This window comes from Carettochelys insculpta, chromosome 21, assembly GCF_033958435.1.
Source record: "Carettochelys insculpta isolate YL-2023 chromosome 21, ASM3395843v1, whole genome shotgun sequence".
NCBI classification, from domain to species: Eukaryota; Metazoa; Chordata; order Testudines; family Carettochelyidae; genus Carettochelys; species Carettochelys insculpta.
This window is the reverse complement of record NC_134157.1, coordinates 16,096,672-16,110,825: the sequence shown is the minus strand read 5'-3', so window position 1 is coordinate 16,110,825 and position 14,154 is coordinate 16,096,672. Positions and strand designations below refer to the sequence as shown.

Genomic DNA, 14,154 nt, shown 5'->3' with positions numbered 1-14,154 from the left:
AGTTTCAAGCCAGGTCTACACAACTTACACTGGTGTACAGCTGCCATAATTTGTGTGCAGCTCAGGCATGCGCATACTTGACTGCTTACATCAACGCACAGCATGGTGCACCATAGGTAGGTACCCCAGGGCACACACACTACCTTTCTTTTCAGATATCTTTGCAATGTTCTGTGCTATAACAGTGATTTACCCAGGGCTCTTGGAGATCTAGAATCCAGTTCCCAGCATGCAACTTCCCCAGGCAGTAATGCCATCCATATCTCATAACTCTCATTTTGTTTGGTAAAAATCCCACAAACGTGTGGTGCTTTGCAATCTCTGACAGAAAGATGGAGACAGCAAAGCTCTGCATTATTGTCATGAATCTTGCAAATACTGGTATTTGTAGATCCCCATGAAGTACTGTAACAACTGAGGGCATGACAATATCTTTGAGGACAGGGTGCTGAGGGACCTCAACAAAGCCATACACCTCACCAGCAGCAAGGAACAATTCAGCTGCAAGCTTGGCAGCTGCAAAATGACAATTGAATGAGCTCTGGGTAGACTGAAGGAATGCTAACAGTCTTTACCCACCAGAATTGATCTCAGAGAGAAAAAAATATCCTAATGGCTATAACTGGTTGCTGTGTTCTGCATAATATCTGTGAGCCAGAGTGGAAAAAGCTGCCAGCAGAGCAGCTCTCTGCACTTTGAACAGCCCAGCATCAGGGCTATTCCAAGAGCCAAACACAGTATATCGTGGAGGAGGCTTTGAAAGAGTAAACAACAGTAGAGTTCTTTGCTGCTTTCAGGGACTTGTGCAATGTACATTACATATTTGTGGGTCTTTGCCTGCTGGTATCTATTCTGTTAAGCCAGAGCTTTGCGGGCTCCTAAGAATTATGTACACTTGCTGCACACGTGTAAATATGGCTGGGTGTTTTCCTGAAGTTACAAATTCAGTGGTGATTGGTGTGCATTTGCAAGTACTCTGTACGTTAAGCACCAATATGCATTCTGCAAAATTTATTATAAATAAATATCATTTGAATCTTCAAAACTAGGACTTTGAGGGGAAAATGTGCAGGAAAATTTATGTATTAAATAAATCCCATGAAATATTATACAAAATTTCAACAAACCGTAATGGTGTGAAAATTTAGATTTTTGGACCTGTCAGTCTACCAGGGTCTGCAACCATTTGAGTGTGGTGCTTGAAAAGACCTATTATGCCCTGATGCATTTTCTACTTGACCAACTGAGACTCTAAGGCCTTTTCATGCCCTTGCAGTCTTCCTCCAGGCAGTCCGTCACACTGATCCTCCATGCCTTTTGTTCATGGTCCATTGAAGTACTGGCTTGTAGGATTTCTCCAAAAAAAAAAATGCAAGTCCTCCTTACTCTGCCTCTTCATCAGTGCCAGGCTTTCTGGGGGCTTGGGGGATCATCCTCCAAGTTCTACACTTCCAGATGCTGCTGGTAAAAACAGACATTCACCACTGCATTTACAGTCACAACAGAAAAGGAAAGAAACAGTTCAAAATTCCCTTCCCATATATGCTGTTAATAGGTTATGCTTATGGACACCAGTTTTGGAGCGTTTCTGCTCATCACCACTCTCCAACCCCACATGTGGTGAGTATGGTCTGCCAGGGATGGCAGGAGGTGCAATTTTCTGTTCCATAGAGCTATAAACTTACTGTCCTAGTCCATGGATGTAAGCATAGGCAATGGCAGTGAACCTGGCCCTCTAGTTTTCACAGGAAGTGATGATTTTGGCAAATGCCTTACTTTGGAGAGTCACAGACCAGAGAAAGCACAGCTAGCAGCAGGCACTCTCAAAATTCTAAACATGAAATAGATATTATTTTAAAAAAAAAACAACCATGGGCCCTCAAACTGCCTTTTGCCCTCCTCAAGGTTTATGTTCAGGTACCCTCCCAGAAACTAAATGCGTAAGATTATGTTCATCCAATGTTACAATCATTCAGAACACTCCCCTGCCATTTATGATCACATAAGTACCTTGAGGCAACTGTCTATGTGGAAAAATGTTAGGAATTTGCTTGCTACATTTTCAGTGATTTTTAATACAATGTAGCAACTAGAAACAGATAGGAAAATCAGCACAGCATGAGCAGTCAGCTTTGTACAACCCACCAGGAAGTGTTCCACAGACCCCAGTCTGGAAACCTCTGAGTGAAATCATATAGATTCAGAAATTCCAAAGCCAGAAGAAACCTTTGTGATCTAGTGTGAATTCCTGCATAACACAGGCCATAGGACTTTCCCCAAAGTAGTACTTAGAGCAGGTCTTTGAAAAAACATCCAATCTTAATTTAAAAATTGTCAGTGATGGAGAATCCAACAGGATCACCTGTAATTTGTTCCAATGGTTAATCATTCTTATTGCGTTAAAAATTCCTTATTAGCCATCTGAATTTGTCTAGCTTCAACTTTTTGCCATCAGATTGTGTTGTATTTTTGTCTGCTAGAGCCCATTATCAAGTATTTATTCCCGTAACGTTACTCATAGACTGCAATCAAGTCACCCTTCCCTTTCCTTTTGTTAAACTAGACTGAGTTCCTTGAGTCTATCATTAAAAAGCTGGTTTTCTAATCATTTTAACATTCTCATGGCTCTTCTCTGAAGACTACAATTTATCAACACTCTCCTTGAATTACAGACACTGGAAGTGGATATGGTATTTCAGCAGTGGTTGCACCAGTCCAAACAGAGAGGTAAAATAGCTTCTTGATTCTATCCTCGGAACCCAAGGAATGTATTCTCCATAATGTTACACTGAGAACTTATGTTCAATGATACTCCACCACAACCCCCCTAAAATTTTCAGAGTCACTGCTTCCCAGTATAGAGTTCCTATCCTGTAAGTATGGCCTATATTCTTTGTTGGGTTCCCCGGTCCCTTTCTGAGGAAATGTCAATTTTCACAGAGTGATTCAGCCTACTTTTACTCTGAGCAATAACTTTCAGGGGTGCTTGGAAGACCCAGCTTACAGGTCACCAGGTCTTGTTTGGGTGGGGTGTATTTGTGAGACATCATTACACTGACTTATCGTTTTGTGTATGATACACTTGGGAAGTCCTGATGTTTTTTTCCAAGATGTTAGCATGTTGCAGCACCACATAAACATTATCATGTGGCATCAAAATACCAATGGCCCGTAACCCACGCCAGCATAATGATCTTTCACAAATACACCCCACCTCAACATAACTAAAGAAGCAACACTGCAAAAGGGTCTCTGCCCGTTATATTACAGGAGGGCTTGTGCAGTGTCCTACTGCCACACCCCTCTTATTTGGGGTGAACCTCCACCTAGTCTCCCCTCTTCTGTGCATCCGCATTCGCCATGGTATGATCCCTCCCCAGTGACTCCTCAAATGCAGCCCACACACACACCACACGATCCCTTCAAATACATTTTCAGCCCCACTGCACTCCCCGTACCCCAGTGCACCCTAATGCTTGTGCCCCCCCCACTGAGGTCCCCAAACCAGGGTGCACTCCTCATAGCACTGCCTGTATTCCCAGTGCACCCCGATTATCAGCCCCCAGGCCCCGGTGCAATGCCCCAGTGATCCCCATGTCCCCTGAACCCCATAGCAGTTCCCCTATCCCCGTGCGCCCAAGAATAGCTCCCTGTAGAGCCCAGCCCACCCCACTGCAGTTTCCATATCGATGGTGCACCCGAATTAGAGTTCCCCATATCTCCAGTGTACCCAAAACAGCCCCCTAGCCCGGTGCACCCCAATAATAGTTCCCATAGCTCCAGGGCACCCCATATCACCCCCCCTAGCCCGGTGCACCCCGTCACTGCTCCGCGTACCCCTAGGGGCGCCCCTGCCCCACTTCCCCCGCGCGCCCTGCAGCGCCGTGTCCCCGACCCGGGGCGGACTAAGGCGGCGCGGTGTGTGTTTCTCGCCGGCGGCCGTTCGGGTCGGCTTCCGGTCGGCGCTGGGAGGCGGAGGTGCCGCCGCTGCACGTGAGCTGGGTCCAGGTGCTGCCGCCCGAGCGGCCACGCGACTCGTGTGCGTGTAGGGAGGGGGCTGGCGCTCGGGGCGGGGAGGAGCGGCTGTGGGGCTGGTACTCCCCGGTGAGGGTGGCGGGGGGGCTGGCGCCGCTGGGTGGCTATGGAGATGGCACGTCCGGGATGGGATCAAGGCTGAAGCTGGCACTCCCAGAGGGGTAATGACAGCCGGGGCTCTGTGGAGGGGGGAGAGCGAGCCCTGGCTGAAGGGGAGGGAGAAGTGTCAGAAGCCTTGTGTGGATGGAGACTACATTAAAGTGATCGCACACAAACCAGACGTGAAGTGCCGAGTGCAGAGCGCCTGGTTACTGAGATTTTGCTGGCAAGGTGCAAATGGAGTAAACTGTGAGTTGCCGTGTTTTTCTGTAAACGCCATCCTGTACACCCTCTTCGCTGCAAGTAAGTGTAAGACTTACGCTCTGTCTCTTCCGTGCATGAACAGACTGTCTGCATCCAGACAAGTATCAGAGGGATAACCCTCTTATTCAGTATGCACAAAAATAATGAGTAGTCCCGCGGCATCTTATAGACTAATTGATTTTTTGGAGTATCAGCTTTTGTGGGCAAAGACCCACTTTGTCAGATGCACAATAAAATGGATTTTAAAAAATAAAAAAAAGGATAAACGGTTAATTTATAAGGTGCCACAGAACTTCTCATTTCTGCAGCCAGGGTTATTTCACTAGGACATGTCATGAGGATTTACTGGTGTGGCAAATGATTTAAAAAACCCATAACATGTATGATATATGCATCTTTACAGAATGGTTGTTGCTTTCCAAGTGTGACTGATTTCCAATAACAGAATGGCTAAAGAAAAGATCAAAGAGTCAAAAGCTTCAGCAAGCATCCCCCCAGCTAAACCCAAGAATCTCAAGAAACAGCACAGGAAAAACAACAAGAAAAAAATATTGTGGAAAACCAAAATCAAGCAAGTGGGCAAGAAAAAACAGGACACCAAAGCTGTGGATGTACTGCCACCAAAAGCTCCTCAGGAGTTCTCCTCTAACTGGAAGGCTCTGCAAGAGGTCAGTGACAGTGACATCCAACCATTTAGTACCCTACTTCCACAGTTAAGTTCTAGTGAAAATCTGCAGTGGGGAGTGAGCATTTGGGTTCAGTGCATGGTCTTTCTTTTGAATGGCATACTTAAGGTATACTTTATATAAAACATGACATGTTGACGAAGTGTTTTGACCAATGGGTCACAGCATGTTTTCTACAAATAAAGACTGCTGTGAACTCATGAAACAATAATACTGCACAGCACCAGCAGTGCAATGCCTCACAGGAGTGAATCACTGGGGGTTTTGGTTAGGTGGCTGAAGATCTACTTTGCTGGTTCAGTTACTCAGAAAGTGTGGAATTAGCCAGAAGTGGAAGTAAGCATCTGAAATACCTTGGTCCATGGGGAAACTGGTACATTTCAAAGCCTCTTTCCTTCTGACCTGGGTCAATAATTATAAATAGCATGGTTATTGGTATTAAACTATTGTAGACATGATTGAGTAAGAGGAGTGTATAAGGAGACTTTATGATTCAATTATAAATTTTTCAGTTTTCGTAGTACACGAAAAACTTAACCCAGTTCCCGATAGGTGTCTACATCGTTAAAATTGTTGGGCATTTACTGGTGCCTTTCTCAGTAATAGCAGAGAGAACAGTGATGTAAAGGACTGTGGAGAATGAACTAATCTTTCACCCCTTGAAATGGTAGGGTTCAGTATGGTGTAATCTTGCATTTTTGTACTTGTGTTATAGAATAGGTTAAACATAGAATTTCCAACTCCAGTGTTGAAAATGCATGGAAATTGAGTACTTAATTTACAAGGGAGAATTTAAATGCAGTGAAGGGGTGGTGGACGGTTTCCAAGTTTAATCCTACAGTAAATTGTATGTGGGGTTGGGGTTTCTTTGCATCTTACTAGCTTCTGAACCAAAAAGCCACCCACTTGGATAAGTCCCTTCCTGCATCCCAAATGTATTCCAAGGAGGACACAAGCAAAAAGGGAAATGTCAAAGGACTTCCAGCAATTAATGGAGGTGGGAATTTGGGAACATTCAAATCTGTCAACAATATGGACAGTGATCCTGCTGAAGTTTGTGTTCCTTTGGCTACTGCAAAATCAGCGAGAACTGTACCTGACAAGGACTTGAGTGATAGGAAAGGAAAGAGTAAGAAGCACAAGAAAAGGAAAAATGGCAGTACTGAGAAGGAACAAGGTGACATAAGACATACGAGGAGGAAAGCTGAAGAGCATGTGGAGCAGCAGTTAACAGAGTGAGTGTTTCAGGCCTCATATTTACACTTATAGCTGGCCATAACTATTGTAATTGCAGGTGATTAGACAGATACTGATGCACACTGTGCTTGTCTCAAAGGAGGAAGACCCTTTTTGTTCCTTATACTGCTCCTTAAAATTTCACCTCTTTCCTACTCTGAGTTATTGCATGGTTGGGGAGACATGGCTGCATGCTCAGCCTGAGCCCTCTTTCCCCACCTCATTCTGTCCCAGCCGTGCTGCAGGTGGATAAGTGGGAGGTGCAAAGTAAAATGTTTGTGTGCCCCTACTTTAGAGGATGTTAGGACCATTATTTAATGGTCAGAGGAGACTGCTATCTGGCAATGCATCCTTTGTACTTTGCGTCTCAAGGGACATTGCTTTGTCTCAATAGCACTTCTTGCTTTATCTACCTGGGGAACAAGAAATTTGAGTTGCAAATGAAACCTGCATCTCATCTATTACAGTATACAATGTTTCTCTTCCCTTCCCACGAGGACAGATTTGTCTACCATAAACCTGTTTTGGAGGTTGCTTTTCATACAAACATCCTAAGACATCATAAATTAAAACGTTTAGGGGGAAAAATCCACAACCCTTGGTCCTGGCCATGAATGAAAAGAAAATCTACAGTTTTGAAATAGTGCCACTGACATGCTGAAGGAGGTGAAAAGCTGAAAGTTCTAACTTCGGGATCAACAGACTAGTGGAAGAGTAGCTGATGTCCAGCAGATTTACATCTGGGAATTAAGGACTGACTGGTACCTAAAGGGGCAAAATGGATGGGGGAGTAGATTGGGTATGTGGTTGGACAGAAGGTCAGACACAGATACTTCCGATTTTATAATGTGTACCCTGATGAACATACATAAAGCAAAACAGCAGAAATGTAGCTCCTTAAAGACTAACAAAATGATTTATTCGGTGATGAGCTTTCGTAGGACAGACCCACTTCATCAGATCAATCTCATTTCCAATACAGACTGAAAAAGTACAGAGGACCAAAAAAACTGCAATAAAAACTGACAAATCAAGTACATAGAACTGAAGGAGGGAGGTAGACGAGGGGGGTGTTAAGTGTCCTGCCTGAGATACTTTCAAGCATCAAGGGAAGGCAAGCAGTCCTTGTAATGCATGAGGTAATTGGTGTCTCTGTTCATACCATGTGTTAATGTGTCAAATTTGAATATGAATTCCAATTCAGAAATTTCTTGCTGTAATCTGATGAACACAGTATAAGAGTAATGTCAAATGGTTCCACAGTCTCCAGGCCAGCCATATGGGACTAACCCAAGTCCTCTGATACTAAGTTAAACTACATGGTCTACAGCATCCAACTATTGGACTAGTTGTGTCACTGATCCAGACTGTTTTGTTGACTTCTTCCTTTTATAAACATCAGGCTGACTCGAACTGTCAAAACATCCTTTTAGACATTAACTATGTTAACAACATTACACTGTACTTTTACCATTGCCTGGCAGGGCTGACATCTGGTTTGATGATGTTGATCCAGAGGATATTGAAGCAGCAATAGGACCTGAAGCAGCAAAAGTTGCAAGAAGAAAAATGGGAATTGAAGAAAAATCACAGCTGTCTGTGGAAGAGGTACTGGTTAAAGAAAAGGCTTTTGCAGGGTAGGTTATATTCCTCATGTAAAGTGCACATTAAGCATATATAGGTGTGAAACATTTTCTGTTTATGATTGTGGTTTCCAAACACACGCAAAGTGTAAACTGATGTCTTCTCACAAGGGTTGATTGATTTAAATCAAGTTTCCAGAACAGCTAATAGTGACTGTGCTTAGAGTGCACGTCACTGAACTCACTATCACTTCCGTTTTTTGAGAAAACAAATGAATACACAATAGGGTTCCCTTAGAGATGCTCAAGTAAAATAGGGAATACACTCCTGACATCATCGCCTGTGGCCAGGATGTTCCAAAAGAAGGGAATGTGTTATATCATATAAAATAAGAAAATGACACTAAGTGGTAACTGGCAATTCTATATTTCTCTTACTGTGACTTTCTTTATTGTGTATTTGAGTAAATGTTTAAACCTGGTTAACTAATAAAACAAGCCATAAGGATTAGCCAAGATAAACTCTCTTTCTAGCCACATGCAACACAGCAAACAGTTTGGGAATTTACTTGTCAAATCACACTTCTACTAAAAAAGTATAGAGAGTCTTGAAGAACAATGCATCACAAAGTGAATTATTAAAGTTACTAACCAATTGATTCACTCAGCCATATCCATATCTTTTTCACAGAGTTTTCCTTAAGATATTTCATTCTTGCAACTAAACCCTGCATCATTTGCACTGTTTACACTTGACATGTTTTCCCTTTGCATCCAGGAAATGAATTTCTTGAAAATATTCCTTGGCAGGGTCTCTCTTACATCCAGAAGCCATGACAGTTTTTCTTTTGCAAAAGTTCAGAGAATATATGAAGCTATGAGTGTGCTGAATAATGTCTTCCCTTTTGCCTTCCAATCCACTCCACTGTTCTGTTCTATGTTGCCTCTGTCCTTTCCTATATATTGTCTCTCTGTCTTTTAAGACAGTCTTAACTAACTTCTCTGCTGTGCTTGGCCAAGGTCCACTACCTCATAAGCCCAGAACAAAAACGTTCCCCTCCAGCTTGTCTGTCTTTGCATGTTACTTTTTAGTCTGCTAAGAAACGGAAATTGAAATCCCAGAACTTTCCAGCCTATCTACTAGCTCTTGCTTCTTGAAAGACTAGAGCCATTAAATCATTTTTATGAGATTGTAAGTGTATGTATGAGATTGTAAGTGTTTGTGATTAGACTCAATGGTAACAATTGTAAATGAGAAATTTACTATTTTATTTATGGTTTTAAAAAATCCTATTTAAATAAAAATTATTTTTTTTTAATTCATTGACTTTTATCTACCATGCTTCCTGAGTGTGCAAACATCCTGAAACTACTCTGAGATGTTCAGTGCCTCTTTGTTTTAACAAGCGACTAACTTGTACATGTAAGTTAAAAGCATATGAGCACAACAAAGTTTCTAACTCTAGAATCTTTTGTTAGCTTGACAAAAGCTATAGCCATGGACTGTGAAATGGTGGGAGTGGGACCCCAAGGTGAAGACAGCATCCTGGCTCGTGTGTCCATTGTGAACCAGTTTGGAAAGTGTATTTATGACAAATATGTCAAGCCTACAGAAAAAGTGACAGATTACAGGACAGCTGTTAGTGGGATACGGCCCAAAGATATAAAGAAAGGTAAGTGATCTTTTCTAGCACAGAGAGAGAGGGGTAGTTAAGCATCGCAGAGACATCCCTATCTTATTGCTAAACTATGGGGGGAGCTGTTTGTTTTGTATGGGAGATGAAAAAAACTCAGCATAACCTAAAATACATAAATGAAAGGAAATGTTACACTAGATCACAAATCAAAATACATACTAAAGAGACACTTTCTTGCAGAGTGATCATTATTTCCCCGGTAGAGTGTAATTTCTATAACCATTGCCTTAAAAAATGCAAAGGTGGTCTTGGAATTGAAGTTGTTTCTCAATCAACTGTTATTTTTAGTTGCATGTTTGCTTGTTCTACCATCTTCAAGTCTGCCATTCTGTGCAAGCTGGAAAATTGAACAAAAACTCTGCATTCCTCCATTACTTTGGGTCCCAAGGAAGAGACTACCAGATAAAATACTCTGCTTCCTGATGCTGTCTCACAACTTATGCTTTGCTTGGTCTCCTACTGAAAATGGGTTGTGTTTTTAGGAGAGGAGTTTAAAAGTGTCCAGAAGGAAGTGGCCGACATCCTGAGAGGAAGGATTTTAGTTGGGCATGCTGTGCACAATGACTTAAAGGTACGTGGTTAGATATTTATTCTTTTAAAGCCCTGGTCTTCAGTGAATTGTCACACCAAAAGGTTAGCTGAAGCAGCAACCTACAACACCTCCACTCTCTGGAACTATAGATTCAGATCGCAGCTTGGTCCAGTCAGCCTTCTGTCATTCCAGAGTAGGTTAGTACAGCATCATTCAGCTATACAGTGACTGATTCTTTCAGTTGAGGCCTCAAGACCTAGTATTTTTATCTGCTCTGTATGGATAGTGAGGCTCCCATGACACACTTTATATAGTTTTAACATTTTCTTCTAGACTAGGAATCAGCAAGTTGAGCACATTATTTGCATGCGCAGGGAAGGCCAAAGCAGCGTTGTAAACTTCTACAGTGACACCCATGGCATCATTAATGCAGAGGCTGATGGCCACTTGTATCAAACTGGAGTATCCATGCTGTAGCATACAAGCTCCACAGACAGCACCTTCCTGTTAAAGATGGCTCCCATCTGAGCCATATTATGCAAATTGGCTGGGGCTCTCACACTTGTGTGGCAGTCTTGTTTAGATTGTGAACCATCTTTTGAATCCATGGAAGGAGGAGGGTTGGGAGTGGTAGATTCAGCTTTATAAAGTATTCTATTACTGCATTTTTTATAGAGGAAATATGTTTTCTTTCAGATCCTGTTTCTTGATCATCCTAAAAAGAAAATTCGGGACACACAGAGATACAAACCTTTCAGAAAGGAAGTCAAAGTAAGAAACTTGCAGAAAATCGTATTTCAGTTCACTGACATTTAGCACTAATGCAAGGTAACAGGATCTAGACAAATGATTGCCACTTGCGCATTCAATCTCTAGTCCTGCTTTTTACCACTGATTTTTTTTGTATGAGTGTGTGCAAGCCCCCTTGGCTTTTTACATGACCTGGCTTTATGTAAAATGAGAGTATTGGATGTGCTGTCATTTATGAAGGTTAATTTAATCTGTTTATACCGGTGTGGGTAAGATATGGCCCTGGGCCATAACCAGTGAATGGGAGCTGAGAGATTCTGGTGGGAGGTGGGGCACTCAATAAGAACTAGACAATAAAAGCTGAGAGATTCTGAAGCCCTCCCCTCATTGCACAGAGAGGCACATGGAGAAGCCAGGTCTGGGCTGTACTGTGGCAGGCAGGGAGCCTGTCTGAGGGTCCCACTGGGCTGCTAGCCAGGAACCACCTTTGTAAGCACCTCCTGACCAGAGCCTTATCTGGCACTCCAGCCCTTCCCTCCCAACAACTGGTTATCACCCAACCCCTCTGCATCCCCTTTACCTCAATCACTTGCCCCAGGTCACAAACCCTTCTTTCACCCAAACTCCCTCTCAGACCCCACACCTTCTCTTGCACCCTAATCCAATATCCCAAGCTCCCTTCTGCCCCCAGCCTCCATCTCAGACTCTGCATGCCCTCCATGGAAACGTGCAGCCCCCAACTGCTTACCAAAAATCTTGGAATGCTCTCTCCCATCAAAAAGTATTGCCCCCACTCCCTGAATTTATACATAGGCTTGGAAGAATGACTTTTTCAGTAAATAGCAGTATACTTCAATTTCACTGTAGACAAACCGAACAAAATATTTCCCTAATTGAAGTGACAGATAAGCAAAGGAAGAAAAACGTTTAAGAACTTTCAAGTCTGATTTAAGGATATTTACGTTGTATATTTACACATGTGATGTTGACAACAGGTTTTAATGGTTATAAAGCTTTAATGTATAATTGTGTAATCCACAATAACTTCCTGGACTTGTGAAAATTTAAATTTATGCAAATTTAAAAGCTTAAAAAACTGAACGTATTGTTAAAATTATTTTAAAAAAATCAAGTTCTGCCAAGCCTGTTGTACACTTTTTGGAATATATAAAATAAGTAACTTACTGCCAAATCAGGATTACCAGTAATACCCATGCACAGCAAATTCAATGGCTTTCTCATTTCTTGGAACTCGTAACAGGGAAGTGGGCCATCTTATCTTTCCGGGTAGTAAATGAGATGCTATGGATGTATGTATAGAAAATGGTGGATTTTTCTATTTTGTGATATTTGAATAAGAACAGCTTGATAAATCGCTTTCCTGCCTGGAAATGTTTGTCAAACAAGATCCACTGGTTTGCCTTTGAAGCGACAAGACATACTTTGAATTTCAAAATAAAACACCCAATTTTTTCCCTCTGTCTTTTAAAGTTTAAAAAAAAAAAGCCATAATTGATGAGGTTATAGTCAGATTTGCCGCTGCAAGTGATACCACTGCGTATGTCGTTCTTATAATGCTGAAGGGATTTACAAGAGTGGAGGTTTAAATAGATCCCTCAGTGATCTGATAAATGGCATTTCTCTCATCAGTTCATCTGTAGGAACTTACGCATACTCTGGTTGAATGGGTATTCTTAAACTACAACTTTCCGTCCTAATTTGCTATTTTTTAAATAACTGCAGGATTTAGTTTGAATATTTGTGTCCTTCATACAGTGGAGAAGATATTTACTTTAATTGTTGGCATAGAACTATGGGATTCTCTTTTTGCCCCTAGAGTGGACGTCCATCTCTAAAACTGCTGTGTGAGAAACTGCTGAATGTGAAAGTACAGACCTCGGAACACAGCTCAGTACGTAAACCTGTGGTAAAAACTGATTTAGGAGTCGATCAACAGTGCATTAGGATTTAAGCCCTGGAACCCTAACAGAAGTATAACCACACTGTTGTCTCTATACTTGTGGGATTTGGTAATATTTGCCCAGCATGTCAGTGTGCAATGTACCAGTCTGAGGAAAGCTTGTACCATCCTTACTGCCTCGTACCAATAGCATTCATCACCTATTTTTATGAACATTAATCTTATTTATATGAACTATTTGGAAATTGCCCTTCACCTTAATTACTTTTATTTGGGCAAGCAGCTGAGAGGGTGAGATTGTCATTAACAGTAATCCTACAGGAACTTCTGCTTTCTTTGTGTAACCTGCTTCTTGTTTCATTGTCTTCCAGATTCAGGATGCACAGGCAGCTATGAGATTATACACACTAGTGAAAAAGCAGTGGGAAGCAGCTATCAATGCCAAATCTAAACCACAGAAAAATAAATTATAAAACATAGATGGCTCTATCCTGTCACTTTCTGCTGTGCAGCATTTACTAAATTCAAATGGTGACCTGATTCCTTTGAAGTTGTATGAGGGTTTTTTCCTCTTGCTACCTGTATTCTCCTTGACTTGGTGAGAGAAAAATTAAAAAGGAACTGTGGGTACTTTTAAATAAGTCACTTTCTGTCCTTGCTCCTGAGCGTTTTTGGATGGGGATGCTGCATAGACACTCTCCTATTCTAGAGGGCTAGATTTTTAACAACTGCTGCAATGATTTCCATCATGGGCAAAGGTTACTAGTGTGCTAAATATTCCGTACACTGCTCCCTTTCTCTGCCAGTACAGCGTACCACTCTTTCATTGTCTCTTCTCACTTGGTCTTTTGTTGCACACCTTTCTTCTCTAGAGCCTACTGTTTTGAGGCAACATCATGTGCTGCTTCCCATCCCTCCTCCTGCAGATGGTGTTGCATCCATGTTTTTAGCTCTCTGAGCCCTGTATACCTTTCACATGCTATGAAAGGAGTTGAAGCCCCAGGTGAAAGATCGTGTTGCTCTGAGCTTTGACAAGAGGAGTTAAGTTAGGTCCTCTTTCCTAGCTCTAAGGCTGTGTCTAGACTAGCCCCCAACTTTGAAGGGGGCATGATAATTAGGGTGTTGGGAGATTATTAATGAAGTGCTGTGGTACATATGCAGCACTTCATTAGGCTAAATCTTCCCACAGCAACTTTGAAGTGCTGGCTTGTGTGTAGCCGTGGGTACTTTGAAGTGCCCGTGTTACGTCAAAGTCCCTTTACTCCCCAAAATTTTGAGGAGTAAAGGGACTCCGAAGTAGTGTGGGCACTTTGAAGTACCCGCAGCTACACGCAAGCTGGCACTTCGAAGT

The 14,154-nt window shown here is 42.2% G+C and overlaps 2 protein-coding genes across 3 annotated transcripts in view; one reads left to right on the top strand and one right to left on the bottom strand.

The window, feature by feature from the left end:
• ADAMTS13 (ADAM metallopeptidase with thrombospondin type 1 motif 13) overlaps nt 1–1,227 on the bottom strand; it is a 45,755-nt gene extending 44,528 nt beyond the window's left edge. Inside the window, exon 1 of the mRNA XM_075015217.1 lies at nt 1,128–1,227. The gene's annotated coding sequence lies outside the window, so the exon portion shown is untranslated. The remainder of the gene's footprint in view (nt 1–1,127) is intronic.
• Nucleotides 1,228–3,966: 2,739 nt separating this feature from the next.
• Nucleotides 3,967–13,932, top strand: REXO4 (REX4 homolog, 3'-5' exonuclease). Of its 2 annotated transcripts, none has more exons than XM_075015592.1 (9): nt 3,967–4,039; nt 4,802–5,066; nt 5,967–6,319; nt 7,805–7,957; nt 9,383–9,576; nt 10,083–10,171; nt 10,829–10,903; nt 12,720–12,794; nt 13,175–13,932. In XM_075015592.1, exons 2-9 carry the CDS (start codon nt 4,845–4,847, stop codon nt 13,274–13,276), a joined length of 1,263 nt encoding a protein of 420 aa, XP_074871693.1. In that variant the 5' UTR covers nt 3,967–4,039; nt 4,802–4,844; the 3' UTR covers nt 13,277–13,932. The 2 variants fall into 2 exon arrangements, with proteins under 2 accessions (XP_074871693.1, XP_074871694.1); XM_075015593.1 differs by lacking the exon at nt 3,967–4,039 and adding an exon at nt 4,240–4,437.
• Nucleotides 13,933–14,154: the final 222 nt, after the last annotated feature.

Coding starts and splice junctions, on each gene's coding strand:
- REXO4 (XM_075015592.1), top strand. CDS start 4,845: ATGGCTAAAGAAAAGATCAAAGAGTCAAAAGCTTCAGCAAGCATCCCC. Junction 5,067..5,966: donor ACTGGAAGGCTCTGCAAGAG/GTCAGTGACAGT, acceptor GCATCTTACTAG/CTTCTGAACCAAAAAGCCAC. Junction 10,172..10,828: donor CTGTGCACAATGACTTAAAG/GTACGTGGTTAG, acceptor GTTTTCTTTCAG/ATCCTGTTTCTTGATCATCC.